We start from the raw sequence: 27,738 nt of genomic DNA on the forward strand, positions 1-27,738 counted from the left end.
AAGACATATGCATCCATATGTTCACTGCAGTATTATTTGCAGTAGCCAAGATATGGCAGTAACCTAAGTCCATCAATAGATGAATGGATAAAAAAGAGTGACATATTTATGCAATGGAATATAATTCAGCCATATAAAAAGAATGAAATATTGACATCAGCAACAATATGGACGGACCTAGTGGGGATTGTACGAGTGAAATGTCAGACATAGAAAGATAAGTGCCATATGATTTCACTTATATGTGGAATCTAAAAAACAAATAAATGAACAAGCAGAATAGAAACAGACTCACAGATACAGAGAACATTTTGACAGTTGCCAGATGGGAGGGAAGCTGGGTGAAAAGGGTGAAGGGATTAAGAAGTACAAATTGGTAGTTACAGGATTGTCATGGGGATGTAAAGTATAGCATAGGGAACATAGTCAATAATATTGTAATAATTATGTATGGTGTTAGATGAATACTATTTTTATCAGGGTGATCACTTTGTAAGTTATATAAATGTCTAATCACTAGGTTGTACACCTGAAACTAATATAATATTGTATGTCAACTGTAATTGAAAATAAAAAATTATTTTAAAAAAAGAGTGCCCTGACTGGTTTGGCTCAGTGGATAGAGCATCGGCCTGCGGACTGAAGGGTCCCAGGTTCAATTCTGGTCAAGGGCATGTACCTGGGTTGCGGGCACATCCCCAGTAGGAGATGTGCAGGAGGCAGCTGATCAATGTTTCTCTCTCATCGATGTTTCTAACTCTCTATCTCTCTCCCTTCCTCTCTGTAAAAAATCAATAAAATATATTTTAAAAATCTCCTACTGGGGATGTGCCCGCAACCCAGGTACATGCCCTTGACCGGAATCGAACCTGGGACCCTTCAGTCCGCAGGCTGACACTCTATCCACTGAGCCAAACCGGTCAGGGCAAAAAATATATTTTTTAAAAAAAGAAAAAAAGAAGAGTACCCCAAGGAAATTCCTGGCATTCCCCTAACCCATGCTCTAGCACACCACATACCTCCACACTCTTGGCATGCCCTTCCTGCCTTTGTCTGCTCAGCAGATTTATCCTTCACCATCAGCCTCTATGAAACCAGCCACTCCCTCTTTATAGAATTTACCACAGTGTGTGTGTGTGTGTGTGTGTGTGTGTGTGTGTGTGTGTGTGTGTGTGAGAGAGAGAGAGAGAGAGAGAGAGAGAGAGAGAGAAATATTTGTTTACTCACCTGCCTCCCATGGGAATCTGTGAACTGAGGCTCTGGGCAGGGTTCATGCGGTTTTGTTCTTTGCGTCTCTCCCAGAGTCTAACTCGGGATTTGGCACATGGCAGGTATTCAATCAATGTCTGTTGATGAATGAATGGACTCAGACAGACAGCAGCAAGTTGTTCACTACAAGAGACTGAATCCTTTTGGTGCCCATGACTCTGCTTCAGACTGCTAGCTTGCAGTAAGAAAGAGAAGAATAATTTTCCCCCTCTGTCATCCTCCGCTCACTTCAGTCACTCAGGGTGTTGACATGGAGAGGAATGTGGAGACAGGAGTGGGAAAAGTCTTCTTTGAACTAGTGTTGTAACTGGCTTTGTGCTTTCTGGGCCTGGAAGATGTTTAGAGCTGTTTCTGTGCATCATCAGAGCATCACGGGGTGCTTTTAGAGGCCGTGCTGGGCTCATGGGTAAAAGACATCTCTATCACCAATGGTCACTTTTCTTCTTACTTCTGGGGTCCCTTTACACCACTAGGAGGCCCTACTGAAGAGGGCCCAGGGTGGGCCTATGCAGGCTCTTTTCCCCTCACTTACTCCACATCTGGTCTACAGAAAACATTCCCTGACAAATTCTGGGACAGCAGGCCAACCTCAACATAGCAGCAATCTCCTGGGTTCTGCCATCAAAGCAGTTGGCATGCTTGTCTCCTGTTGATAGATTTCCCAGACAGGAGGTAGATCCAGTCACTATGCTCCCCAACTGCAATGGGGACCTCAAACAATCATGGAAGTTCCTTCCCCCACTCACCTGATCTTCCCAAAAAGGGTGGGGACTCAGAGCCAGAAGTATCTCCATATAAATTCTCTATCCTCCACTCTCTTGGCCCTATAGGTAGGGATTTAAGGACTTTAAAATCAATTTTAGGCTATTAGAAAAAATATATATGATATTTTAGCACCTCACTTTGAAATATCACACATATCATTTTTTAAAAATATGTTTTTGCTAATTTGAGAGAGAGAGAAAGGGAGAGGGATAAAGAGATAGAAACATTGATGAGAGAGAGACATTGATCATTGGCTGCCTCCTGCACACAACCCCCCCACCCCCACCACCCAGTTGGGTATGGAGCCTGAAACCTGGGCATGTGCCCTGACCAGGAATAAAACCGGGACTTCTTGGCTAATGGGTTAACACTGAGCCACATTGGCTGGGCCACAATAAATGTTTGATGGATGGATGAATGAATGAATGAATGAATGAATAAATAAATAAATAAATAAATAAATAAAGGAATCAGTGAATTAATCTCCCTTTACAAAGACAAAAGATTAGTTTGGTTTTAACTCCTTTCTACACCATTTACCTTTTATTGGTATGTCTTTGTAGTCCCAAACCTCTGTTTACTCCTCATGGTCTTAAAATGTATTATGCAGCTTGCTGATGGATTTTATGTCATTAACCTTTGTAACACTGAGGCTGACTTGATTCATTCATTCAATGGATACTTATTTATTAACACCACATGTCAGGCTCTGTGCTAAATGCTAAGTCAGACATAGTCTTCTAGCCTCATGAAGCTTAAATTTTAGAGTGGGCCCTGGCCGGATTGGCTCAGTGGATAGAGCATTGGCCTGTGGATTGAAGAGTCCCAGGTTCGATTCCAGTCAAGGGCACATGCCTGGGTTGCAGACTCGATCCCCAGTAGAGGGAGTGCAGGAGGCAGCCAGTCAATGATTCTTTCCCATCATTGCTGTTTCTATCTCTCTCTTCCTCTCCCTTCCTCTCTGAAATCAATAAAAATATATTTTTTAAAAAATTTAAAGTGGAAGAAAGATAATAGGTGAGCAAACAAAAAAAGTGGCAAGTACTATGAAAGAACCAGATTATTGTGATAGAAAAAGGTAGGGTATTACTTTATTTTTTTATATATTTTAAAAATATATTAAAAATATATATTTATTTTCCGGGCATGTGCCCTTGACCGGAATCGAACCCAGGATCCTTCAGTCTGCAGGCCAATGCTCTATCCACTGAGCCAAACCAGCTAGGGCAGGGTATTACTTTAGATAGCATGACCAGGGAAGATCTAGCTAAGGAAGTATCATTTAAGATGAGATCTGAAGGGGGGAGGTATCAGCTAAGCCAAGAGCTGGGGGGAAAGTGGTCTAAGTAGAGGACAAAATATGTGTAAAGGCCCTGAAGCAGAAAAGAAGTTGGTGTGTGTAACCTTCAGGGTTGTTTCCATTTCTCCATTCCCTATATTGCTGTAGCGAACATTACACAGTACCTGCTGCAGGAGTATTTCCCTGGGGTGGATTCCTGGCACCTCTTTATCTGCCCAGTTTCTGGGACGTATCGTCTTCCCTCTGTAAATTGTTTGCCTTTCAGAATCAGTATCCTCCCTTCCTCCTTTTAACCTCCTTTATCTTTTTCTCAAAGTAACTATTAAGAAATTGTTTTGTTCTTACAGGAGAAAAGATAATATAACTCTTATCAAAGTGGCTATGAATTGCCTGTTTTGCTCCTGCTACCCATTCATCCATCCATTTACTCACTTGGCACTTACTGAGCACCTGTTTTGTACCAAGCCTTCTGCTGGGTGCTAGAGATGCACCATCCTATGTAGGGCTTCTCAAAATGTGTTCCCGCAGCCCATTTGCTGAAATGCAGATTCCTGGGCTCCACCCTTGTTTACTGACTCTCTAGGGCAGTGGTTCTCAACCCTCCTAATGCTGAGACCCTTTAATACAGTTCCTCATGTTGTGGTGACCCCCAACCATCAAATTATTTTCGTTGCTACTTCATAACTGTAATTTTGCTACTATTATGAATCGTAATGTAAATATCTGATATGCAGGATGTATTTTCATTGTTACAAATTGAACATAATTAAAGCGTAGTGATTAATCACAAAAACAATATGTAATTATATATGTGTTTTCCGATGGTCTTAGGTGACTCCTGTGAAAGGATCGTTGGACCCCCAAAGGGGTCGCGACCCACAGGTTGAGAACCGCTGCTCTAGGGGGTGGAATCTGAGCATCTGCATTTTAATAAGTTCCCCAGTGGTGGGTTGTTTTTTGTTGTGTTTTTGTTTTTGTTTTTTGCGGGGGGGGGGGTGTTTTTTTCTAAATCCCAACTAAAAACTTACAACTTCTGAGTGGAAGTTAATTGGAATTCACAACTCTTAAGAAAGTGCAATGATAATTTATGCAGAAAAAAAGCTATGGGAATAACGCCAGGGTCATAGAGAGAAGAAATAAGTCAGGTTTACGCAGAAAATCAGACGGCAATTTTCGGACGGATGTAGGACATTCAGACAAAGAGAGCAACACCTTGCGCAAAGACAAGGTGAATACCGTGCTGTGTGTTCAAACGGCACTAATAAGCTCTGAGCGTCGTGCTGCCCGAGGCTGCTCGGAGCTGCGGGTCTGCAGGTGAGAAAAACCTAAAACTGGTTGCCCCGCAGGTATGACCGCGACAGAGGAGCGGGTTCTCTGCTCCCGCAGCTGCTAATTGCACCCGGGTTTGTGGATGGAGCGGTGCGCAGGCAACCGGGTGCCCACACGCATGCGCAGTGCGGGACCCCGAAGCCAAAAGTTGGATGGTTGAGGGCAAGTTTTGTTGTTTTGTTTTGTTCCTGACACTCCCCTTGCTCCAGTTCAGCAGCCCTGGCTGTCCCCATTTCTGGCTAGGAGATCTGACTTTTCTTGCTACAATAGAATCCCCCCTTTCATTCTGGGCCACTCCAGTAAATCGCTGCCAGGACTCAACATGGCGGGCGGCCCTGAGCAGCGCCGGCGCCTATAGGCGCGCTGGTCGGAGGGGCGGGACCCTCCCAAAGGGCGGGAGCTGGGGCGGGGGCGGGGCCTGCCCCGGCGGGGTGGTGGGCCCGTTCCCGGCCCGGCCTGAGCTGCGGCTTCGGCCGCTCCCGCGCGGAGCTGCAGGCTGGGCATCCGCGGACCGAGCGCGGTGAGGTGGGGCCTCCAGGGCAGGTGGGAGGTGCCAGGCTAACGGTCCGAGGCGGAGGCCGCCCGGCCAGGGCGCCTTAGGGAGTTACGTTCCCCGGGAGGACCCCGAGGCCCACAGGGGGTGGGACCTGCCCCGGGGCTCCCGGCCCCTTCCCGCCGCGTCCGGCTGCCGCCCCCACGCTGGGCTCGAGTCCGCGCAGAAAGGGGTCGTCCCGATCCCCTCTCCCGGCTGCCGACGGGCCGGGGCGGCAGGATCCGGCGAGAAGCTCTCCGCCCAGCTCGCTCCCGGCTCCCGGCTCCCTCTGCCTTTGGGGCTTTGCGCGCGATCTGTCCGACCCGCTCGGGAACTCACTCCTCGAGACCCAGCTCAAATGTCCTCACTTCCTCGGAAGTCTTCCCCGACCCTCCTGCGGGCGCGGTCGGTCTCGCCGCTCGGCTTTTGCAGTCCCGGCGCCCGCCCAGTTACTCTGCTCCGTGCACTTGTTGGGGCGCTGTGCTTTGCTTTTTCCACCTCCTTGTCCCGGGGTCTAAGCGCGTGATGACGATAATAATAACCCCTATTTACCGAATAGCCACAAAATGTCACGTGCTACTTAATGCATTACATGTAAAGGCCCATTTAACCTTGTAAGCAATTCCATAGGTGGATTTTATTTTTTCATATTTTATGCAAGAAAGAGTTGAGGTACTCATAAATCAGTTTGCCTGGAGTCCTGCAGCCTGTGAGTGGAGCTGGGAAACGAATTGAAGGCTCTCTTGGTCCCAGGAACATGTGACCGTTTCGCTAGAGAGCCTTTGGGTTTGTTAAATTTCTGTGTAGCTGGTCTACATCAGCCCCTCCGGTTATGGAGGCCAGGACTACGATACACATTTTATTTTACCGAGAATGCTTAGCAAGGAGAATGGATGTTCCTAATCATGTAGAGAGTTCATGACAAAACCAGGGCTAGAAGCTGTGCTCTTCCTTCAGTCACCCTCCTTTTCCATCAGAATCTGCAGACTTCGTCTTTCACACCCTTTAGCAAGTGCCCCGCACAGAGTTGTGATTTCATATTTCATGGTTTGGGGGGCCACTTCAGTAATGGAGAGGGCATAGAGGTTGGGTTGGGGTTTCATCTTTGACACTGACCAGCTATATCCCTTCCGTTTTTTTCAACCTCACTTTTCTTGTCTGTAAAGTGAGGACAATCATTTTATCTCAAAGGTTTGTGGGGTGTGTTTTTTAAATGAAGACTGCAAATAATTGTTGTGAGAGAGTAAAGTGCTATACAACCTACACGATCTGTTTTTTATCTTTTATAAAGTTATAGAACTGTCAGCATTTTGCATATGACCTGTCAGCGAATGACCGTTGGCGATATGGATCAAGTTACCTAATTTCCTTATATTCATTCAGGCACTGTTTTAGGAGCTGGGAATGCAGCACTCAGCAAAACAATATCCTTACATTTGGGGAATTTAGACCCTAATAGCTATATTACACATAATAATCAGGAAGGGACAGATGAGGCATGGTAAGCTAAATAGAAATTGGTGTGAACGGTGGTGGAATTTTATTTTGGGTGGTTAGGGAACAACTTAATGAGAAGGTGACATCAGGACAGAGACCTGGAGGTGGTAGGGAGTGCATCATGAAGATAAATGGAGGAGGAGGCCTGAGATGAGAGCGTGGCTTGGTGTGTTCCAAGCATGTACAGCAAGGAGGGCTGGTGGCTGGAGGGTTCTGAGCAAAGGGGATAGGACCAAGAATGGGAATGAAAGCAAGTGGAGACTGGGATCAAATAATTAGGACCCTGTTGGCCATTATAACGATCATGGGTTTTAATCTGACTAGAATTCTCAGTGGCATAATCTGTCACTGTTTTAAAGGGATCAACTTTGACTACTCTTGAGGAAAAGCAAATACTGGAAGCAAGGTTGAAAGCATACCTACCATCTGGTAACTCTCACAGTAATTCAGCTGTATTATCTATTTGTGTGTGTGTGTGTGTGTGTGTGTGTGTGCAAGTAATTAGCCTAAAATTTAGTAGCTTGAAACAGTCATCTATTATCTTATATGTTTGTGGGTTGGAAATTCGGGAGTAGCTTAGCAGCATGTTTGTAGCTTAGGATCTCCCAGGAGATTGCAGTCAAGCTGATGGTTGCTCTGCTTCCAAGATGGTCCCTTACCACTGAGCTGCCCGAGTCTCCTCAGGACACAGTGGGGAGAGCTGGGGTGCCCTTTATGACCTCGCTCCGGAAGTCATTTCTGCTTTATTAGCTTCATTAACTTTATTCCAGCTCACTAAGGGGAGAACGTTAAGGTTGATGGAGAAAAGGTCTGAAGCCTCTGGGGCCTCCAACTTTTGGGGAGATGAGGAGAGCCAGCAAAAGAGGCTGAAGGGAGAGGCCAGAGAGGTGGGAGGAAATCAGAGAGAAAGAGGTCCCACGTATAGATTTATCTAAGGAGCTGCATGTTAATTTTTTTTTCTGCAGTAAGAAACTAATTGTCTCTGCAGACTAATATCTATATAGTTTCTTTGCTCAATTGTTTTTCCTTTTTTGCTTTAAGTGAAAAATTCTATTTAATAATAGTCCACATCTTAGTCCTTGCAGCATTTATACCTCTACTCCAAGTTTAGGTGGTGGTGCTTCTATTTTAAACTTCATTTAAATACTCCTTTTTGAGTCTTTTGAATGAGGGAAGACCAAATACATAATTTATGTCACTCTTCTACCACTGTCCACCCAGGCTCAGAGGCTCCTGCCCTTCCCAGTCCGGTTCCTAGCAAAAGTAGGAAATTGGCCTTGTTCATTTCTGTATCACTGGTAGACAGACTACCTGATACTGAGCTGGAATTCGTGAGGGCTTATGGGATAAATAAATGTATAAAAGAAGTGATTCTTTTACCTTTTCCTAAAGTGATGATAATGTCTATTCAGAGGTTTACAGTTTACAAAGCACAGTGACATCCATTATCCCATTTGAATGCAGTCCAGTCTGGTACCATTTGCCAACTTCTGACCTTTTCCTTTTCTGAGGGACATTGAAACCTGCCTTCTTCTGGAGCTGTGCTAGTTTATTTCCTGGCAGTGTGTTAATAAAAGGGTGCTCAACTGCGTCTTGAAGCTCAGAACTAAATCTCAATTTCAGAATTGATGTAATTTACTATGCTCCCTCCCTCTTTTTCTGGTTTTAGGGAGTTGCAGTTTTATAGGGATTTTGTTTATTTGTTTGTTTTAGTCATAAAACACTTCAAATCATTTTTAAAATAAACTTAATTTTTTGGGAACAATTTTAGATTTATAGAAAAATGTCATAGTACAGAGAGTTCCCATATACCCTGCACCCAGTTTTCCCTATTAGTAGCATCTTACATTACTAGGATGATACATTTGCTGCAATTTCAAATCATTTTCTGAGGTAAAGAGGCCACATCAATAAAATGTGAACAAAATGAAGTTACTTCAACTCTGTAAGCCTCAGGTTCCTTATTGTCAGATTAGAGGTTTGGACTAAATTTATAAATAGCTCTAAAAATAATTATCTGCTAAGGTAAAATAATTATATAATTCCATTTCTTCACTGAAGTATTACTGTTACCTTCTCAAATTATGTTTACATGTCAACAGCAGTCTTATCTTAAAAGAGGATTTACTATGAGAATTCTGGTAACTGGCATGGCTTCGTTTACACATTAGATTGAACTACATGAAATTAGCATTCTCACAGGTTCAAAAAATGGGCAAGCATTGGCAATTTCATTAGGTTCAACCCAATATTTGGGAAGTGAGGATTCAAAGAAGGGTAAGGGAGCCTGTGGGGCCCCTGAGACTCCCACTGTGTGCAGAAGCCCAGCCCAGCCCTCACTGTGTTGGGAGAGAAAAGGCTTCTCTTGGAGCTACTCACGTTGGTATTGTTGGCACTCAGAGCTATTTCCCAACAGGTTTGTGCCTCCAGCCAGCAGAGAGATTGAACTGGCAACTTACAGAGCCATGGTGAGCGGGCTGACACTGCCTTGGTGGAAAGGAAGATGTGTGGAGCAGGGGAAGGCTGAATTAACCCAGTTTACAGGCTCGGAAGGGGCTGCCTGGGGTATTGGCACCACTCAGCCTTGATTGGTGCCACTCAGTTCTTCCTACCTGATGCACTTTCCTTCCTGTCTAGCACAAGCTCTGCAGTTGCCCAGGAGGCAATGTAAGTTAGTAAACTGAGTTTTCCTCTGTAACTCTGTTGTAAGAAAAACGCCAGCACAAGTATAATGGTAAATGACAACTGAAATCTGCTATCAGTGTGAGGGAGAGAATAGGCTGGGGTTGGGGAAGGGAGGCAGAGACTGGTGAACTCTTGTTTATATCAGTTAGCCTATGTTAAAATTGGTTTTGTTAAACATCTTTTTACTTAAAGTCATAGAACCTGTGAATGGCATTAAATGAGGATTTACTGTATTATAATTGTGTCTCTCTCCCTTGATAGACTAACATCACCTTTAGTGATTCATTCATCAGATGTTTATTAGGCACTGTGCCAGGCACTAGGGATGCAATGGTAAGCCAGGAGCTCTTGGTCTAATGCAGAGTTTCAAGAGGCATGCCAGGAAACACTAGTCCTGTGAACTTGGTCATGGTCAAATAAATTTAGGAAATAATGATCATCAAAGCTTTCCTTGGAGATTGGGGTCCATCTTAGTATTATAAAGGCTCTGAGGGGTCCTGTCGTAAAGGAACCTATTTACTTTGCCCAACCCAGCTTTGTGGGACTGAATGAGTATTTGCTGACTAAATTTGAGTCTTGCAGACCGTCCTTTTAACTACACTGTGTGCTTTGGTCCCCAGCACAAGAGGAGGTCCAAGTGGCACAGCAATGATTCGAGACCCTGCTGGGAGCGAACAGCCTCTGGCTGCATAGGGCCTGTGGGCTATCGCCTGGGGCCTCCATGGAGACAGGAGGCCCCGGATTGAACAACATGAAGCCCGGGTCACTGCAGCTGGTGCTGGAGGATCAGGTGCTGGCGCTACAGCAGCAGATGGCAGAGAACCAGGCAGCCTCCTGGCGGAAGCTGAAGAGCTCCCAGGAGGCCCAGCAGAGGCAAGCAGTCCTTGTGAGGAAGCTGCAGGCCAAGGTGAGGCAGCTGTCTTTTCAGGCAGGGAAGAGAGAAGGACACCTCCTAGAGCTGGGGGCTGAGGTGGGGTAAGGCTTGCTGGTGGCAGAACCGTGTGGTGAGAATGTCCCAAACAGCCTCTCCTTTGATGCTCACCATTACTCCATGAGATATATATATTGTCTCCCTTTTATCTTTTTATTATTATATTTAATCCTGACCTGAGGATGTTTTTTCTATTGATGTTGAGAGAGAGAGAGAGAGAGTAAGGGAGGGAAGAGGGGGAGAGAGAGCGAGAGAGAAACATTGATGTGAGAGAGACACATTGACTAGTTGCCTCCCCTACACACTCTGGGGATCAAACCTGCAACCAAGGTACAGGCCCTTGATTGGGAATTGAACCCACAACCCTTTGGTCCACAGGCTGATGTTCTAACCACTGAGCCAAACCGCCCAGAGCTATATTATCTCCTTTTTAAAGATGGCGTTCATGAGTATTAAATTAGTTGTCTAGGGTTGCTTCCCTAGTCTAAACCTAGGACCTACTATACGTTTTCTGGTTCCAGAGGCCATGATCTTGCCTTTAATACAAGAAATGTAGAGAAAGTATTTTTTAAATATATTTTTATTGATTTCAGAGAGGAAGGGAGAGAGAGAGAGAGAGAGAAACATCAATGATGTGAGAGAATCATTGATTGGCTGCCTCTTGCACATCCCACACTGAGGATCGAGCCCACAACCTGGGCATGTGCCCTGACTGAGAATTGAACTGTGACCTCCAGGTTCATGGGTCGATGTTCAACCACTGAAGCACACTGGCTGGGCAAGAAAGTATTATTTAGATACCCACATAGAAACTATAAAATGGGGGTGGGTAGCGGGGGGCTGGAGGAGGTCAATGGGGGGGAAAGGGGGAAAAGAAAAGAAACTATAAAATGTTATGGCCTTACCTCAATGTCATCACCGAGTCCCCTGTTCACAGCAGATTTGCCCACAATTCTTGGGGCCTTTGGTTTGGGCAGTTTGTACCAGCTGTGCCCATTGCTCACATCCTGCTCTGTTTGCCTCAGGTGTTGCAGTACCGGAGCTGGTGCCAAGAGCTGGAGAAGCAGCTGGAAGCCACTGGGGTGAGTGAGGCTGTCCTGTGCTCCCCCTGAACCCTCAGTGACTATGCTTGTCAGGCTTCGCTTGCCGAGGGGGTCAGGTGTGATAAGGCGGTGTTTGATAGAAGCCTCTTCCTTGGGCCCCTGAGCGCTTTGTCATGCAGATACCTTACTGGCCCTAGCTACTTCTGGCCTGTCAGACTCAAGCCTTTGGCTCTCTAAGGACAAAATGCAGCATCAGGAGATTTGATCAGATTGGAAGTTTTATGGAATCAGAGGGAAGAAATGCATTTTTCCTCCAGAAGGTGTCAGTGTTTCTCTGTCCTAGAGAGATGTGAGCCTTTGCAGCCTGAACACCATGTCTGTGGCAGAGGGATTGGTTTGTGCTTTCGGCTGGGTAGAACTGGCTTTCAACCACTCATTTGCCTTTGTTCCACCTCCCTCTCAGTGCCATCTCACATTCCCCTTGGAAAATCCTCTCAGAGGAACGAAAGAACCAAAAGTTATTGAGTACTAGTCTATGTAGGCCAGGAACCATTGTTATGTAATTATATCACTTAATCTGCAAAACAACTTTCTGAGGGGGATTATATCACCTTCATTTTGTAGCTAAAGATTTTGTGGTTCAAGAGAAGTTAAGTAACTTCCCAAGGTCCCCAAATTAGTGTGGTAGAAGTCAAGGCCATCAGTGAAAGATATATCTTATGCTTCTTAGGTTTTCACTACCAAATGCCATCTTCCAGGGCAAGTCACAGTTCACTTTTGGAGAAAGGGACGCAGTGGACTTACTTTCAGGATGCAGTGATTGAGAAAAGAGGCACACTGCAAACAAAGGGAAGGAAGAATAAAAAGAAAGTGGCTGTTGTAGAAGAGGGCATCAGGGAATCGGTCTGAGTGATGTTCTCTTTGGAGGTAAATTAGGCTTGTCTCTGTCTGGCTAAGGGACCGATCCCTCAGATGTGGGACAGTGTGAAGGAGCCAAACTTGGAACAGCTGCTAATGCGATTGGAGGAGGAGCAACAGAGGTGATGGACCCCACATTCTCTGTCCTGGGTGCTTGGTTAGTGGGTAGAAAAGGCTGATGGGGAACTTCTGTCCTGGGGGCTAACATAGATTAAAATCATGGACTTTCAGCCTTAGCCCTCCAGTCTTGGCACTGGAAGATTCCAGTGGTTGTCATCTTACTCCAGGAAGTCCAGTGGTTGGACCAGACCTTTATTTTGCACTTGCTCTTACCCTTCCCCAGTGCAGGTGTGAGAGTCTAGCAGAGGTAAACACTCAGCTTCGGCTACACATGGAAAAAGCTGACGTGGTCAATAAAGCACTTCGGGAAGATGTGGAAAAATTGACAGTAGATTGGAGCCGGGCCCGGGATGAGCTGATAAGGAAGGAGAGCCAGTGGCGGATGGAGCAGGAGGTAGGAGGGACGGGGCTGGGACTGAGAGAAGGGCTTGCACTCTGGGCACTACCCTGGTCAGTGCTGGTAGGGGTTTACTTGAGGACTTGGATAGAAACTGGGCTGTCGTCATTAAAGTCTCTGACCATCCTCCCCACTCATGCTGGCAGCTGACCCTGCTTGGGCCTTCAGCTTAGTTCTGCCCTTACTTGCTTAGTTGAGATTTTGCTGGCAGATGACATGACACTCAAAGCAACTCTGTCCCTGTGTAAGTAGACTAGCTTAGGTTGTAGATGGATCTGAGGTTACTGACTCCCTCATCTGGAGGTCTGCAGATGTAGATGCTAAGGAGGTAGCTATTGAAATTGAATGGGGAAGAAGAACCAGATATGGACCCTGAGGAATTTCCAGATCCCAGTTAAAGGACACTAATGTTTTCTGAGTCTTCACTCTGTGCCAGGTATTATATATTATGATAGGTGATTTAAGATATGTTATATGATTTAATCCTCATTATAAGTCTAATAACAATGGTAATAGATCCCATTTGTTGAGCAGCTACTGTTTATCCTTTTCTAATCTAGCTCAAAGGAAGGCCAGAAATGCAGGTCATATATCCCAGGCCCGTTGATCTCTTGAATCCCTCTACTGACTTGATTAAGCTCTTCAGCCCAACTTGAGGATAGATACCCATATATAAGCTATCTCCTATAAGTCCCTCCTTCCCTCCCCCTCAGTAGTTAGAAGGAATCCAAGACTCCTGGTTTGGCAAAAGATAGCCCTCTGCCCTTTGGTATGACCTGGGTTTCTGGACACACAGTTCTTCAAGGGCTACCTGAAAGGGGAGCATGGTCGCCTTCTCAGTCTGTGGCGGGAGGTGGTGACCTTCCGACGCCACTTCCTGGAAATGAAGTCAGCCACTGACAGGTTAGTGGGGCACTAAGCGGGGAGGTGGTTTGCCTCTGCCATTCTGGACTTAGGATGGTGGGCTGCTGTTGCAGGGGATCAAATGACAGAGGGCAGGGTGGGGGTAGGTGAGTGGAAATGTTGGTGGGGAGGGCTGGTGCTACTGGATTCAGATGATTTCTCCTAGACCTGCTCCTCAGGCTGCACTGGGTCTGATCTCCATGCTCCCTTCCCTGGTCCCTGTTGGAGTCTGCTCTTTCCCTGCTTGTACTCAGAGACCTGACGGAGCTCAAGGCTGAACATGTGAAGCTTTCAGGGTCCCTGTTGACCTGTTGTCTGCGCTTGACTGTGGGAACACAGTCTCGGGAATCTGATGGATCTGGGCGACTAGATGGGAGTGCGCCAACCCAGCTGCTGCTGCTACTAGCCAAGACCCAGGAACTGGAGAAGGAAGCTCATGAAAGGAGCCAGGAGTTAATACAGCTGAAGAGACAAGGGGATCTGGAGAAGGCTGAGCTTCAGGATCGGTGAGATGGGCTGGGGTCCAGAAGGGGGTCACTGAGGGGAAGTTGACTCCCATAGAGTATGAGAGATAGTGGAGGAGATGTGAAGAGCATTCTTCCCATGAAAGGGAAAGGAGATTGCCAGAGAAATGCAATGCCACAGCTGGGGCCATATCACTGCCCTCTGCCCTCAGACTACCTTGCAGCTCAGTTTCTCACCTGTTGACTGAGAGAGCTAGCTATGACTCTGTCTTCTGTCAACACCAAACTACTTGCCATCCCCAGACCAGCCGAGCTCTTCCATGTCTCACTGCCGTTGTACATGCTGACCTTAGCCTGCAATGCCTCCTTCCCCTTCTCTCTGCCTTATCCTTTAAGACAGTTCAGATGTCACCTCTTCTGTGAAGCCTTCTCTGACCTCAACAGCCTGTTAAATTAGGCTCATATTGGTCTTTTGACCTGCTTGTTGCAGCATTGATCTCATTGTAGCTCATTGATTTTTTTTAGTTTCCTTTTTTATTAGATTTTTTTATTTTTATTTTTTGGATTATAATCAAAAAGATTTTTTAAAAAAATGATGATAAGAAAGACAGGGACATAAACAAAGGGCCCCTTTGAATCTCAGGGCAAAGGTCAGTTTATACCCCATGGCCAGGGTTGTATCACCACCTATTGGTGGTGTCCATAAATTGCAGTTTGTTTGGTTTGGTTGTGAAGGCCCTGGAAAGCATGGCAGAGACCTTGTCTTAGTAAGTTTTGTGTCCCCCGTGTTTTGCACTTTTTCTGCCATATAGTACATACTCAGTAAATGTTTATTGAATGATGCAATAATTAAATGAATGACCACGCAGTGAGTTAAGGCTCCTAGAGTTGGTACAGAATAAATGATTAAGACTTTGAAAAAAATGAAGATTCCTAGATGACATAAATTCAAGAAATATTTCTTTAGCTACCCACATAGCACCAGGTACTGAGCTCCAGGATACAGTGTTAAAGTGATAAAGATATATGGTGATTTTCCTGGGAGGCTAACCGTAGTCTCCCCCAAGTTGCCCCTCCTTTTTTCCTATCAGAGAACCTTGGGACTATCCCATGTGGCAATTCTGATGTTCTTATTGACTTCAGGGTGCTTGACTTCAAGATCAAGCGGGGCCTGGAAGGGCCTGGGCCAGGGCTTACCTTCAGCTCTCAGGCCCACAAACACGTGTTCCAGCCTTGAGATGTGGTAAATCCCTGCATGTGTCTGAGTGGCTTTTGGCTTCCCCCCAGTTCAAAACTATAGCATCCTGTGGTATTCAGGGAGTGCAGGGGCTGTGGGCACCCGGGGCTCTGTGGGGGCTACAGTGGGAGTGTCGGTGCTGGGCATGGGGTGTGCTGCATAGTAGCTCTGTTCACATCAGTGGGCTGCCCAGATGACAGTGCTATGCTCTCCTCTTCAGGGTGACCGAGCTCTCTGCTCTTCTGACCCAGTCTCAGAAGCAAAACGAAGATTACGAAAAGATGGTGAAGGCTCTGAGAGAGACGATGGAGATCCTGGTATATGATCCTGTGTTCTGGAAAGGAGGTGGGAGTGGGCTTATAGATTCCTTGACCTTCATGAACAGGTAGTACTGGGTACAGTTCAATCTCTCTCGATGAAACCCCCTATAGCTAGAAAATAAATATTGGCTGAATCTGAAAATTAATTAACTCATTCATTTATTCATTCAAGAAATATTAACTGTCTACTATCCCTACTGTATTCCTGGGGAGACTACAATGGTATATGTATGCAGTGTGTCCTTATCAGAGAGAGTGGGACTGTTTAAGGCAAACTAGGAAGGGATGTGTGGCGAGATTCAAAACCTAGTCATAAAGGAACCCACTGGGGAGTGCGGCAAGGTTAGCCCAGAGAAGGAAGGCTTGAGGAAGCCGTGGTGGTGGCTGCCTTCACGTACCTGAAGGACCGACACTGAGGGAAGGAGTTGACTTGTTTAGTTTTCCAGATGGGCACAAGCAGTGTCAGTGACTAGAAGTTACAGATTGGTAGGGTTTGGCTAACAGCTAGAGCTTTTCAGTAGTTGAATGGTCTATCTTGGGAAGGAGCAAGGTGTGTGTCACTGGCTTGACATCTGCCAAGGCTGTTATCAAAGGGATTCTCTCAGGTTGGGCGCTAGAACTGCTGGCTTGATCCCACATTTCCTTTCATCTCCAAGAGTTTTCAGACCTCTGGTTTTAGGCAGATCCTGAACCCTTACCCACATGCATACCCCTAGGATCCCAGCTGGGATCAGCTGGGAGCTGGATATGTTTATGCCTTTTTGGTTCCTGTTTGTCGGGAATTTGAAAATTCAAATGTCTGCAGGGTCCAGATAAGGTAAAGTGAGTGAAGTGGGTCAGTGGTAAGAATTCTGGTTTTTCCAGGGCTACCATATTTAGTTTTCAGTATAGAGCACTTGATCTTGGGGTTAAGAAAACAGTGAGGAGTAGCAGGGACTGCAGGACCCTGAAGAATACGTGTTTCATCTGGAAGAGGTATCCACTGCTCACTTAAGTAAATTATTGCCATGTAGGAATGAGGGCTGGTGTGGCCCATTTGTTAAGTTTTTGAGAAGCCAGAAATTCAGATCTCAATTCATAAAATCTCTCAATTTTGTAAATGTTGGTCCAACAAAACATCGCTACAGGTATATGTTATTAGGCCTTCACTAACACAATATGATAGGAAGGAAGAGAGGAAATCTTGTTTTTAACTATATTTTTATTATTGATTTCAGAGAGGAAAAGAGAGGGAGAAAGAGATAGAAACATCAATGATGAGAGACAATCATTGATTGGCTCAGGTCTCCTACTGGGGATCGAGCCCGAAACCCAGACATGTACCCTGACTGGGAATCAAACCATGATCTCCTAGTTCATAGGTCGATGCTCAACCACTGAGCCAAGCTGGCTTTAGTCTTAAGCATCATTTTGCTGTTTAGAGACAGTAGCCATCCTCCAATGACAGCTCACATTTATTGAGCATTTGCTTTGTGCCAGGCATTATGTTGAGTAATTTTTTCCATTTAAGCATCAAAACCTGTGAAGTAGTTACTGCTAATTATTTGTGTTTTAAAGAGAAGGAAGCTCAAAGGAGCAGTTACCTAAATTTACCAAGTTAGTAACTGATAGAACAAGAACTCTGATCTAGGCAATCTAGTTTGGAGCTCTTAATCACCACATCCTATTGTCTTCAGTCTTCCAGGACGACATTAGCATTCATGCATGGTCAGGAAAAAAGTGGGTTAACAGAATAGACAGAATGAGACCCTGGTTGATTTGGGGCCTTGGAATGATAAATTCTTTTCTGAGAATTTGGCTCTTAGGTCCTATTTTGTTCCCTATTCAGGAGACAAATCATGCAGAATTAATGGAGCATGAGGCATCTCTTAGTAGGAATGCCCAAGAGGAGAAGCTGTCATTACAGCAAGTGATCAAGGATATAACCCAGGTATTGGCAGACCTCCTGTTCATGATGACCAGGCTATGCCTCACCCCTCCCCAGGCTTCCCAGTCATGCCTACATTTCCACTCTCTGTGGTGTTTGGGCTTAGGATCCTGTGGGGATGATTTCTCTCAGCGTATTTTAAGACTGGAACCTTAGGAGTAGCTGAGCATTCGTGTGTTCGTTCTGCTTGCTGGAACAGGCTCCCCCTTCCCCTGTTACTTTCCTCCACTGATTTCTAGAGTGGGAGGGAGGGAGGCTAGAGAGTAACATCGATTGGTTGCCTCCCGCACGTGCCCCTACCAGAGCTGGGGAACCTGCAACCAGGACCCTTCGGTCCATGGACTGACGCTCTAACCACTGAGCAACACTGGCTAGGGCCAGGTTTCCTTTTATTGCCACCTGTAATTCTCAGGCCCGTGGCTGGGTTCTGGTCTGCGTTACCTCAAGAGCCTCTTCTTCCTTCATTTCACCATTTATTACCTCGGAGAGTGCTCTAGCCTTGTTGCTAGTCCTAGGTTTAGGTGACCGAAGGTGAAGAGTTGAAGGAACCACCTGATTTGCTCTTAGATACCCTCTTCCCACCCCCTAGGGAAAGGACCCAAGAAGGAAACCATCAGGTTTGTCCAGCCTGTGGTGTTAGTACTTGTGTGGACTCTTGTCCTTGCTCACCAGAGTGGTGAGCCTGCTGTGCTGGGTTTTAGGTCATGGTGGACGAAGGGGACAATATGTCCCAAGGCTCTGGTCACGAGAGCGCCTTGGAGCTGGACTATAGTGACTTCTCCTCCCAGTTTGACTCCCAGGACCCAGACAAGGCTGTAACTCTGGTGCGTTCAGTGCTGACTCAGAGACGCCAGGCTGTGCAGGTAAGAACCCCAGATTCCTCCTCAACCACAGGGGTGGGTATCTAGAGTGATATGTGCCCCAGGGACCCTCCTAGCCTGGACTGCCCCTTTCCCTATGTTGACCAGTCATGAGGTGTCAACACCCCAAAGTGCCCATTAGAATCTCTCTGTATCTGCCCAGCTGTACTGGTGGGTAACAGGCACATTCTCTGTGCCAGTCAATGCAAAGATTGGCGATCGAAGCCCTGAGAGAGTATGGGTGAGTGTGCCCCAATTCTAAGCCCCCTTTCTCCCCAAACACACACTGTATATATTTGAAGGTGATGAACTCTGAGACTCCAGGATCCACAGAAGCTCAGTAATCTCTGATCCTCTGTCTTCTCGACTGGTCGCATCCCTTCTTAGCTTACCTGTGTCGTGGCAGCCCCCAAGCCCCTTGCCCAGCTCTCCATTCAGGCTCCGACATCCTCCCCTCCCTGTCCTCTTGTTCACCATCTCACTTCTGCTACTCTTCCTGCACAGGACCTAAGGCAGCAGCTTGCAGGCTGTCAGGAAGCTGTGAGCTTCTTGCAGCAGCAGCATAATCAGTGGGAGGAAGAAGGTGAGGCCTTGAGACAGCGGCTACAGAAGCTCACTGGGGAGCGGGACACTCTGGCAGGGCAGACTGTGGACCTCCAGGGAGAAGTGGACTCGCTCAGCAAGTGAGCAGGGGCTGCTCATTCCCCCCTTCCTCCCCGGGCCCAGTTCTTGCCTGGCCATTTACCCTCTTCCATAGTGTTTCTGGTTGGCTGCCCTGCTCTCCCTGAAACCCAGGGCTGCTCAGGCCTGCCTTGCTTTGTGCTCTGCTTGTTCCTGCTCACTCAGTTTTGGGTTCTTGTGGTGATAAAAAAAAGTGTCCTGCTTAAAGGGAAGATGAGAAATTTAAAGGAAACAGATGCCTCTGTCCTTTAACCCTGTGATGTCTGCTTCCAGGGAGGACTCTAGGTTCCAAGGTCTCTGCTCATCTCTGGTTCCTTCTTCCAGGGAGCGAGCGCTCCTGCAGGAGACCAGGGAAGAGCTGCAGCAGCAGCTGGCGGTGCTGGAGCAGGAGGCCTGGCGCCTGCGCAGGACAAACATGGAGCTGCAGCTGCAGGGGGACTCTGCTCAGGGCGAGAAGGAGGAGCAGCAGGAGGAGCTGCACCTGGCTGTCCGGGAGAGGCAGCGCCTGTGAGTGTGACCCGTCCCTTCTCACTGGGCTTGAGCTCCCCTTCATTTTTTAAAAAATATGTTTTTATTGATTTTAGAGATGAAAGGAGAGAGAAAGAGATAGAAACGTCAATGATGAGAGAGAATTATTGATCTGCTGCCTCCTGCACATCCCACACTGGGGATTGAGCCCACAACCTGGTCATGTGCCCTGACCGGAAATAGAACCGCAGCCTCCTGGTTCATAGGTCGATGCTCAACCACTGAGCCACACTGGCCAGGTAGTCTTCCATTTAATTCCACACCCTCCTCCACCACTCCCCTCTCTTAGAAAATGGAGTAAATAGAAGCCTGGTGTGAAGTGGGTTCAGATTAGCTTACTACTCCTTCCTTTGCAAAAAGATGAATACAGAAAGTTCATCCAGGCTTTGCTCAGCACCTGTGGGGAAACAGAAATAAATAAGACACAGGCCTTCATCTCAAGCAGTTTGCAATCTGATGGGGAAGACAGACAAGAACTAATTGTAGCATGAGGCCAAATGAAGTATGAGCTAAATAGAGTTTCAGGCCAGGAGCATAGGAATAACAATTAATTATTGGAAGCTTCATGGGGAAGAGGGTAGACTTTGAGTTGGGCCTTGACATATTTTGATTTGTGGAGAGTGGAAGAAAGGCTAAAGGAGTAGGTTAGCAAAGAAAAGGAGGCAGGAAGGTTTATGGTGTGTTCAGAGTAGCCTGGCTGGATAAAGGGTAGGACTTACCCTAGAAAGTAGTGGGAAATGAGCTGTCAAGAAAGGGAGTTCCCACCCTAGTCAGTTTGGCTCTATGGATAGAGTGTTGGCCTGTGGACTGAAGGGACCCAGGTTTGATTCCAGTCAAAGGCACATACCTTGGTTGCAGGCTCCTCCCTGGCCTGGGCCCTGATCAGGGCATGTGCAAGAGGCAACCAATCGATGTGTTTCTCTCACATTGATATTTCTCTGTCTCCCCCTCTCTCTTCCACTCTCTATAAAAATCAATGGAAAAATAAACTCAGGTGAGGATTAAAAAAAAAAAAAAAGAAAGAAAGGTAGTTCCAGAGTAAAGAGACCCAGCTAATCTGTAAAAAGCAAGGCTTTTCAGGCTGAGCAAAAGCTTGGTTTAAATTATGGCTCTGCTACTTGGACAATTTACTTTATTTGTAAAATGGGGGTGATAATATTTACCTTGAAGAGTCATTGGGAAGATTAGTGTTTTTGCAAAATGCCAGTGGAGAGCCCTGCATACGGTAGGCTTTGTGGAACTGGTGGCAGGAACTGTACCTTCTTCACCTCTGGCATAACCCCTCCCCCCCTGTGCCCTACCTCGTTGCACCTAATAAGTACGAATAGTGGATTCTTGAATGATTACTATAAGGGTCATGACTTGTGCAAGGAATGGTTCTTCCTGTACCAAGGAGAATTATTAACAATCCATAAAAATAAGCACATTTTAAAATTTAATTTGTTTGAATTGATAATACTTTTATCAATACTTGTATGATTCAAAAGTCAAAACTATTTTAAAAGATATACACAGAGCCTGACTGGTGTGGCTCAGTGGTTAAGTGTTGACTTATGAACTAGGAGATCACGGTTCGATTCCCAGTCAGGGCACATGCCTGGGTTGCAGGCTCGATTCCCAGTAGGGAGCGTGCAGGAGGCAGCCAATCAATGATTCTCTCTCATCATTGATGTTTCTATCTCTCTCCATTCTTCTCTGAAATCAATAAAAATATTTTTTAAAATAAATAAGTAAAAATATTTACACAGAGAAAGTCTTACTCCCCCCTGCTTCATTCATCCCATTTTCCTTCCTTCTTTAGGTAATCATTTAAATTAATTTTTTAGTTATCTTTACAGTGCTGCTTTATGCAAACTATGTATAATTCTTATTTTCCCCAATATCTTATATATACTACATACACTGTTCTGCACCTTCCTTCTTGTCACTCTTTATGTCTTAGAGATCTTATCGTTTATTAGAGACCTTCAGTTTTTTTGCATAGCAAAGGTAATTATATTCCTGTTACCTTTTATCACATGGCCACTCCGTAAGATTTCCTCTAGCCCCATCTCCTTCCCACCTTAGTCAGGAAATGCTGGCCGGCCTGGAAGCGAAACAGTCAGAATCACTCAGTGAACTGATCACTCTTCGGGAAAACCTGGAGTCAAGTCGCCTGGAAGGGGAGTTGCTGAGGCAAGAGCAAACCGAAGTGACCGCAGCATTGGCGAGGGTGCGTAGGCCTTCCCCTCACCTCATTCTTCACCCTGCAAGCCAGATCCTTTATATTTTTTGCCTCAATTACTAGTCTGTGCTTTTGGGTTCTTTCCCTGCCAGTATATTCTCTATCTCAGAATTAGAATGGTTTTCTGAAGTATAAATATGTCAGTCTCTTTTCTAAAACAACTGAATGCCTTCCTAGCTCCTTGGAGCTGCATTCAAAGCCCTTTGCCATCTGCCTCAAACTGTTTCTAGCCTCCCCTTCATTCCAAATCCCTGTCCTAGCTCATATGCCTTTACTCCTGCCGCAAAGCATGAATTGCAATTTCAGTTCCACCATGTTCTTTCATGACTCTAATACTTCATGACTCTAATTCTTTCATGACTCTAACTGCTTCTTTCCTCCCCTTTTAACCACAGACTGTTCCTTATCTCAGTATCCAACTTAATGGTCAGCTCTTCTCCAAGCATATTTGATTCTCCCAAACTGAAGCAGTGCTTTCTTTGGGCTCCCAAAGCACTTTGGCTTACATTGTCTAGGATGTCATTCCAGTTGTAGTTGTTTACATCCCGCTGTCTGTGCCTCTATACTGTGAGCTCCTCTTACTCCTCAGTGAATGAAGAAATGAATGAATGAATGAAAAACTTGGTTATACTGTAAGGGAAGGAATGGAGTGTTAACTAATCTCTGCAAGGAAAGCAGCAGGTGTTGGGGATGTGAGCTGTGAGCTGTTGCAGGAAAACTGGAAGTAGGAAACCCTTTGACTCTCTTTGTTTTTAGGCAGAACAGTCCATTGCAGAGCTGTCGAGTTCTGAGAACAGCCTGAAGGCTGAAGTAGCTGATCTTCGGGCTGCAGCTGCCAAGCTCAGCGCCTTAAACGAGGCTTTGGCCTTAGATAAAGTCGCGCTGAACCAGCAGCTCCTCCAGGTGAGGGAAGCTTTTTCTGATAAACGGGGTAGGGCTGGGCCCTACTGAGGGTAAGCCAGTGACAGAAGCAGCTGTTGCCCATGACAAGGAGGAGTCCTTAAGTGGATCAGCTCCCAAATGTAGTCCTGAAATGAGCAGAAAGAGCATTTATGGTGCAGAGGAGAGCAGACTATAAGGACTGGGCTTAGCCTTTAAACTACTCCCTTCCCTCACCTACAGCAGAACCGTCTTGGGGCTTTAGGGTAAAATCACCAGGGCTGGGAAAGAGGCCCGTGCCCTCAGGAAGGAAGACTAGGTTTTTATTTATTTAATTTATTTTTATTAGCATAACAATTTATTAGCAAACAAATGAAACGACACCTCTAGATCTCAACCCATATAGGATCTTAAATAATAAACATCACAAACACAGGAAGATTAGGGCTTCTTAAAATAGTTGGTAGTATTACAGATGTCTCCCGATTCCTCCCCTTTGTCCCCTTCCACCCAGCCCCACCCCACCCAGGCCTTCACTACATTATTGTATGTGTCTATGGGCTATGCATACATGCATATATGTTTTTGGTTAATCTCTCCCCTTCCCCCCTCCCCTGTTCCCTTCAGATCTGTCAGTTTTTTCCATGAGTCCATGTCTTTGGACCCATTTTGTTCATCAGTTTATTTTGTTCATTCAGGAAGACTAGGTTTTTATTCCTGTTGCATGAGATACCAGCAATCACCAGAAAAGGATTTGCTGAAGAGCCTAAGTCTCAAAACATCTTCTGTATGGGTTACAAATTTAGCATGTCTCTTTACTACCTGTTCCCTTGAGCCCCAGAAATCTTTGATGTTTTCTTATTCTGAATTTTTTGAGAATGATATTTTGCCTTTTTATCTCTATCCCAAGCATCAGTCCATCTAATACCTGGAATATAGGCACTAGATCAAATGAATCATTGTCCCCCTCTCTTATAAGCACTCCTGTGTTCATCTGTGGAGAATAGAGTCATATCTCACTTGGATTTCTGTCTCAGTACTTGATCGCTAAACTTACCACTTGTCTTTGATGCCTTTCCCTTGTTGGTCAGTAGTTAGAACAGGAGAACCAGTCTGTGTGCAGCAGAATGGAGGCCGCAGAGCAGGCGAGAAACACTTTGCAGGTGGGCCTGGCAGAGGTGGAGAGGAGCAGGGAAGCCCTGTGGGAAAAGAACACTCACCTGGACGCCCAGCTGCAGAAAGCAGAGGAGACGGGGGCTCGGCTGCAGGCAGATCTCAGGGCCATCCAAGAAGAGAAGGAAGAACTTCAAGAAGAACTAAGCGAGGTAAGAAGACAAAATGCATAAGATCTCGTTAAGGTATAACACATGCTCACTGCAAAACACTACAGAGATGATTGAGAAAGTGATAGAGTCTTACTTCCTAGAAATGACCAGTGTTACTAGTTTGGGGTATATCTTCCAATTTTTAAAGAGAATTCCTGTAGGAATCCTTCGGTGATTCCCCACACTTCCACCCCCACCCCCACCCCCGTTTGAATTAGATGCCTCTCCTGTATGCTCTGGTAGTACCGTGTGCACATTTCAAACACCACACCTTCATACTATATAATAATTGTCTGTTTACCTGTCTCCACCATCAGAGCACAAGCTCCTTGAAGGCAAGACTATATCTTATGTGTTTTTGTTCTCCAGCTTATAGTACAGTGTCTAACACATAACAGGGGCTCAGTACATTTTTTCTGAACCAGTGACCTGCCTCAAAGGTCATCTTTCTCCTCCACCACACTTCTCATTGCCATAATAATTACACATAATCTCCCTTCTCAGAGTCCCTTTCTTAGGGCACTGATCACTTTCTTCCTGGTATTATGCATGTGTCTTCTCCTTAAGACTAAAAGCTCCTTAGAGGTAGGTCTCTTGCAGCCCTAGCACAGGGTCTTGCTCGAAGGAGAGCCTGCTTCCTGTCTGGGGGCTTGATGGGTTGATAGAGAAATACATTAATGCTACTTGGTATGAGTGGGCAACTCTGGAGAGAATCATGCCGTGCTCTGAATCTCACCACTGTCTTCCCCTCAGGCACGTCACCAGCAGGAGGCAGCCTCAGCTCAGCTGGAGCAGCTACATCAGGAAGCACAGCGACAAGAAGAAGTGCTGGCCCGGGAAGTTCAGGAGAAGGAGGCCCTAGTTCGGGAGAAGGCAGCTCTAGAGGTGCGGCTGCAGGCTGGGGAGCGGGACCGGCAGGACCTCTCTGATCAACTACTGGGGCTCAGGTAGGACCCAGACCCAGTTCAGCCAAGGGCAGAAGGAGCTTTTCAAGGCAAAGGGTAGCCAAGCTAAGTTCCCTGCCCAAAGTGTATGGGTTCTATCTGAGTTACGAATTTGTGATTACCACCCTAACTTCTTCAAGTAGCCAGTACTTAGAACCCAACTCCTCTTAAGGAAGGGTAAGGGGCTTGATGGGTAAGAACTCTTTCTGATTCCCGAACCTGACAGCTCAGCCAAGGAGTTCCTGGAGAGCAGTCTGTTTGAGGCCCAACAACAAAATTCTTTGATGGAGGTCACCAAGGGGCAGCTGGAGGTCCAGATTCAAACTGTCACTCAAGCCAAGGAAGTAATCCAAGGTGAGAACCCAAATGGAATGGCCACACATGGGGATGTTGAAAGCCGGGAAGGCAGAGGGAAGCTATTAGAGGTCCTTCTCTAGCCGGGTTCAGGGCTTCTGGGATGGGAGTTGCCCAGAGGTCTAGGGAGAGGAGTTTTGTGTGTATGTTTTGAATTGATTTTTTTAAAAAGAAAGGTAAGAAGGGAGAGAGAGAGATAGAAGCATCGATGAGAGAGAAACATCAATCAGCTCCTCCTGCACAGCCCCCCCCAGAAATTGAGCCCACAACTCGGGCATGTGCCCTGGCCAGGAATTGAACTGGCGACCTCTCGGTGCATGGGTCTATGCTCAACCACTGAGCAACACTGACCCAGAGGGAAGAGGAGTTTTGGGTTTTTTTATAATATATTTTTTAAATATATTTGTATTGATTTCAGAGAGAGAGAAACATCATTGATGAGAGAGAATCATTGATCAGCTGCCTCCTGCAAGCCCCCTACTGGGGATTGAGCCCACAACTCAGGCATGTGCCCTTGACTGGAATTGAACCCGGGCCGCATGCCGTTGCTCTATCCACTGAGCAAAACCAGCTAGGGCGGGAAGAGGAGGTTTTAAAAGGAGGAGGGCAGAGGCTCAGAGATCAGATCCTGTCCCTTGCATCTTAGGGGAAGTAAGGTGCTTGAAGCTGGAACTGGACACTGAACGGAACCGGGCAGAGCAGGAGCGGGATACAGCAGCCAGACAGCTTGCCCAGGCTGAGCAAGAGGGGCAGACTGCCCTGCAGCAGCTGAATTCAGCCCACGAGGAGGAGGTGAACCAGCTCCAGGAGAAATTGGTAGGTGGTGGATGTGGCTAGGGGATGGGAGAGGCCTCCCTTCAGGGAGTTTTCCATCTGCTAACTCTAGGTCCAGATACTACTGCTTATAAGAGTGAAATATGTATAAGACTAGCCTGGTTACCAAGGTGCCAACTCCTGCTTCCAGCTCTTTTTTTTTTAAATTTTGTTTTTCAAGTATAGTTTATAGTCAATATTATTTTGTACTAGAGGCCCCGTGCACGAATTTGTACACTGGTGGGGTCCCTTGGCCTGGCCTGTGGGGATCGGGCCAAAACCGGCAGTCCAACGTCCCCTGAGGGGTCCTGGATTGTGAGAGGGTGCAGGTGCACGAATCCATGCACCAGGCCTCTAGTATGCATATAAGATCTTTGGTTAATCTCTTCCCACCCTCCCCCCTCTCCCCTTCCCTCTGAGATTCATCAGTCTGTTCCATGTTCCCATGCCTGCGGTTTCTGCTCCTGTGTTGAGCGTCTGCCCTTTGGTGGTCAGTGCATGTCATAGCTACTGGTCGAATAGTCAGAGGGTTGCTTGGGCTTTTATATATATAAATTACTTTCAGGCGTATAGTGGTTAGGCAATCATATATTTTACAGTGTGTTCCCCCCAAACTTCCAGTACCCACCTGGCACCATGCATAGTTATTACAACTTTAGTGACTATATTCATATGCTATACTTTACATCTCCTTGACTATTTTGTAGCTACCAACGTGTGTATATATATATATTTTTTTTTTTAATTGATTTCAGAGAGGAAAGGAGAGGGAGAGAGAGAAAGAAACATCATTGATGAGAGAATCATTGATCAGCTGCCTCCTGCACACCCCCTACTGGGGATTGAGCCCACAACCCAGGCATATGCCCTCAACTGGAATCGAACCCGGGACCCTTCAGTCGCAGGTCAACACTCTATCTCAGGGGTCCTCAAACTTTTTAAACAGGGGGCCAGTTCACTGTCCCTCAGACCGTTGGAGGGCCGGACTATAGTTTAAAAAAAAACTAGTCGGCTGCTAAGCAACAGGCAGCAGCGGATAAATGTTTTCGGCAGGCTGCATGTGGCCCGCAGGCCGTAGTTTGAGGACCCCTGCTCTATCCACTGAGGCAAACCGGTTAGGGCCCAATGTGTACTTCTTAATTCCTTCACCTTTTTTATCCAAATCCTCAACCTCCTTCCCCTTTGGCATCCATTAGTCTGTATCTATGAGTCTATTTCTATTTTGTGTGCTCGTTGATTTTGTTCTTTAGATTCCACATATAAGTGAAAACATATGGTATTTGTCCTTCTCTGACTAACTCATTTCACTTAGCATAATACCCTCTAGTTCATCCATACTCTTGCAGATGGTGAGATTGCACTCTTTTTTATGGCCAAGTAATATTCCGTTGTATGTATTTACCACAACCTTTAATTCACTTGTCTGTTTTGGGGCACTTGGGTTGCTTCCATATCTTGCCTATTGTAAATACTGCTGCAGTGAACATACGGGT

At 46.1% G+C, this 27,738-nt stretch overlaps 1 protein-coding gene across 1 annotated transcript in view; it reads left to right on the top strand.

The window, feature by feature from the left end:
• The first annotated feature begins 9,116 nt into the window (after positions 1-9,116).
• Positions 9,117-27,738, top strand: part of CEP250 (centrosomal protein 250) — a 42,430-nt gene continuing 23,808 nt past the window's right edge. Inside the window, exons 1-18 of the mRNA XM_059705983.1 lie at positions 9,117-9,359; positions 9,998-10,284; positions 11,334-11,390; positions 12,309-12,391; positions 12,618-12,783; positions 13,583-13,689; positions 13,944-14,195; positions 15,611-15,707; positions 17,539-17,640; positions 18,339-18,500; positions 19,002-19,180; positions 19,503-19,685; positions 21,774-21,918; positions 22,687-22,833; positions 23,904-24,134; positions 24,888-25,081; positions 25,305-25,432; positions 26,079-26,248. Of these exons, the coding sequence (XP_059561966.1) occupies positions 10,099-10,284; positions 11,334-11,390; positions 12,309-12,391; positions 12,618-12,783; positions 13,583-13,689; positions 13,944-14,195; positions 15,611-15,707; positions 17,539-17,640; positions 18,339-18,500; positions 19,002-19,180; positions 19,503-19,685; positions 21,774-21,918; positions 22,687-22,833; positions 23,904-24,134; positions 24,888-25,081; positions 25,305-25,432; positions 26,079-26,248 (2,589 nt within the window). The 5' untranslated portion in view covers positions 9,117-9,359; positions 9,998-10,098. The remainder of the gene's footprint in view (positions 9,360-9,997; positions 10,285-11,333; positions 11,391-12,308; positions 12,392-12,617; positions 12,784-13,582; positions 13,690-13,943; positions 14,196-15,610; positions 15,708-17,538; positions 17,641-18,338; positions 18,501-19,001; positions 19,181-19,502; positions 19,686-21,773; positions 21,919-22,686; positions 22,834-23,903; positions 24,135-24,887; positions 25,082-25,304; positions 25,433-26,078; positions 26,249-27,738) is intronic.

Source organism: Myotis daubentonii, chromosome 8 (assembly GCF_963259705.1).
Source record: "Myotis daubentonii chromosome 8, mMyoDau2.1, whole genome shotgun sequence".
In the NCBI taxonomy this organism is placed as follows: domain Eukaryota; kingdom Metazoa; phylum Chordata; class Mammalia; order Chiroptera; family Vespertilionidae; genus Myotis; species Myotis daubentonii.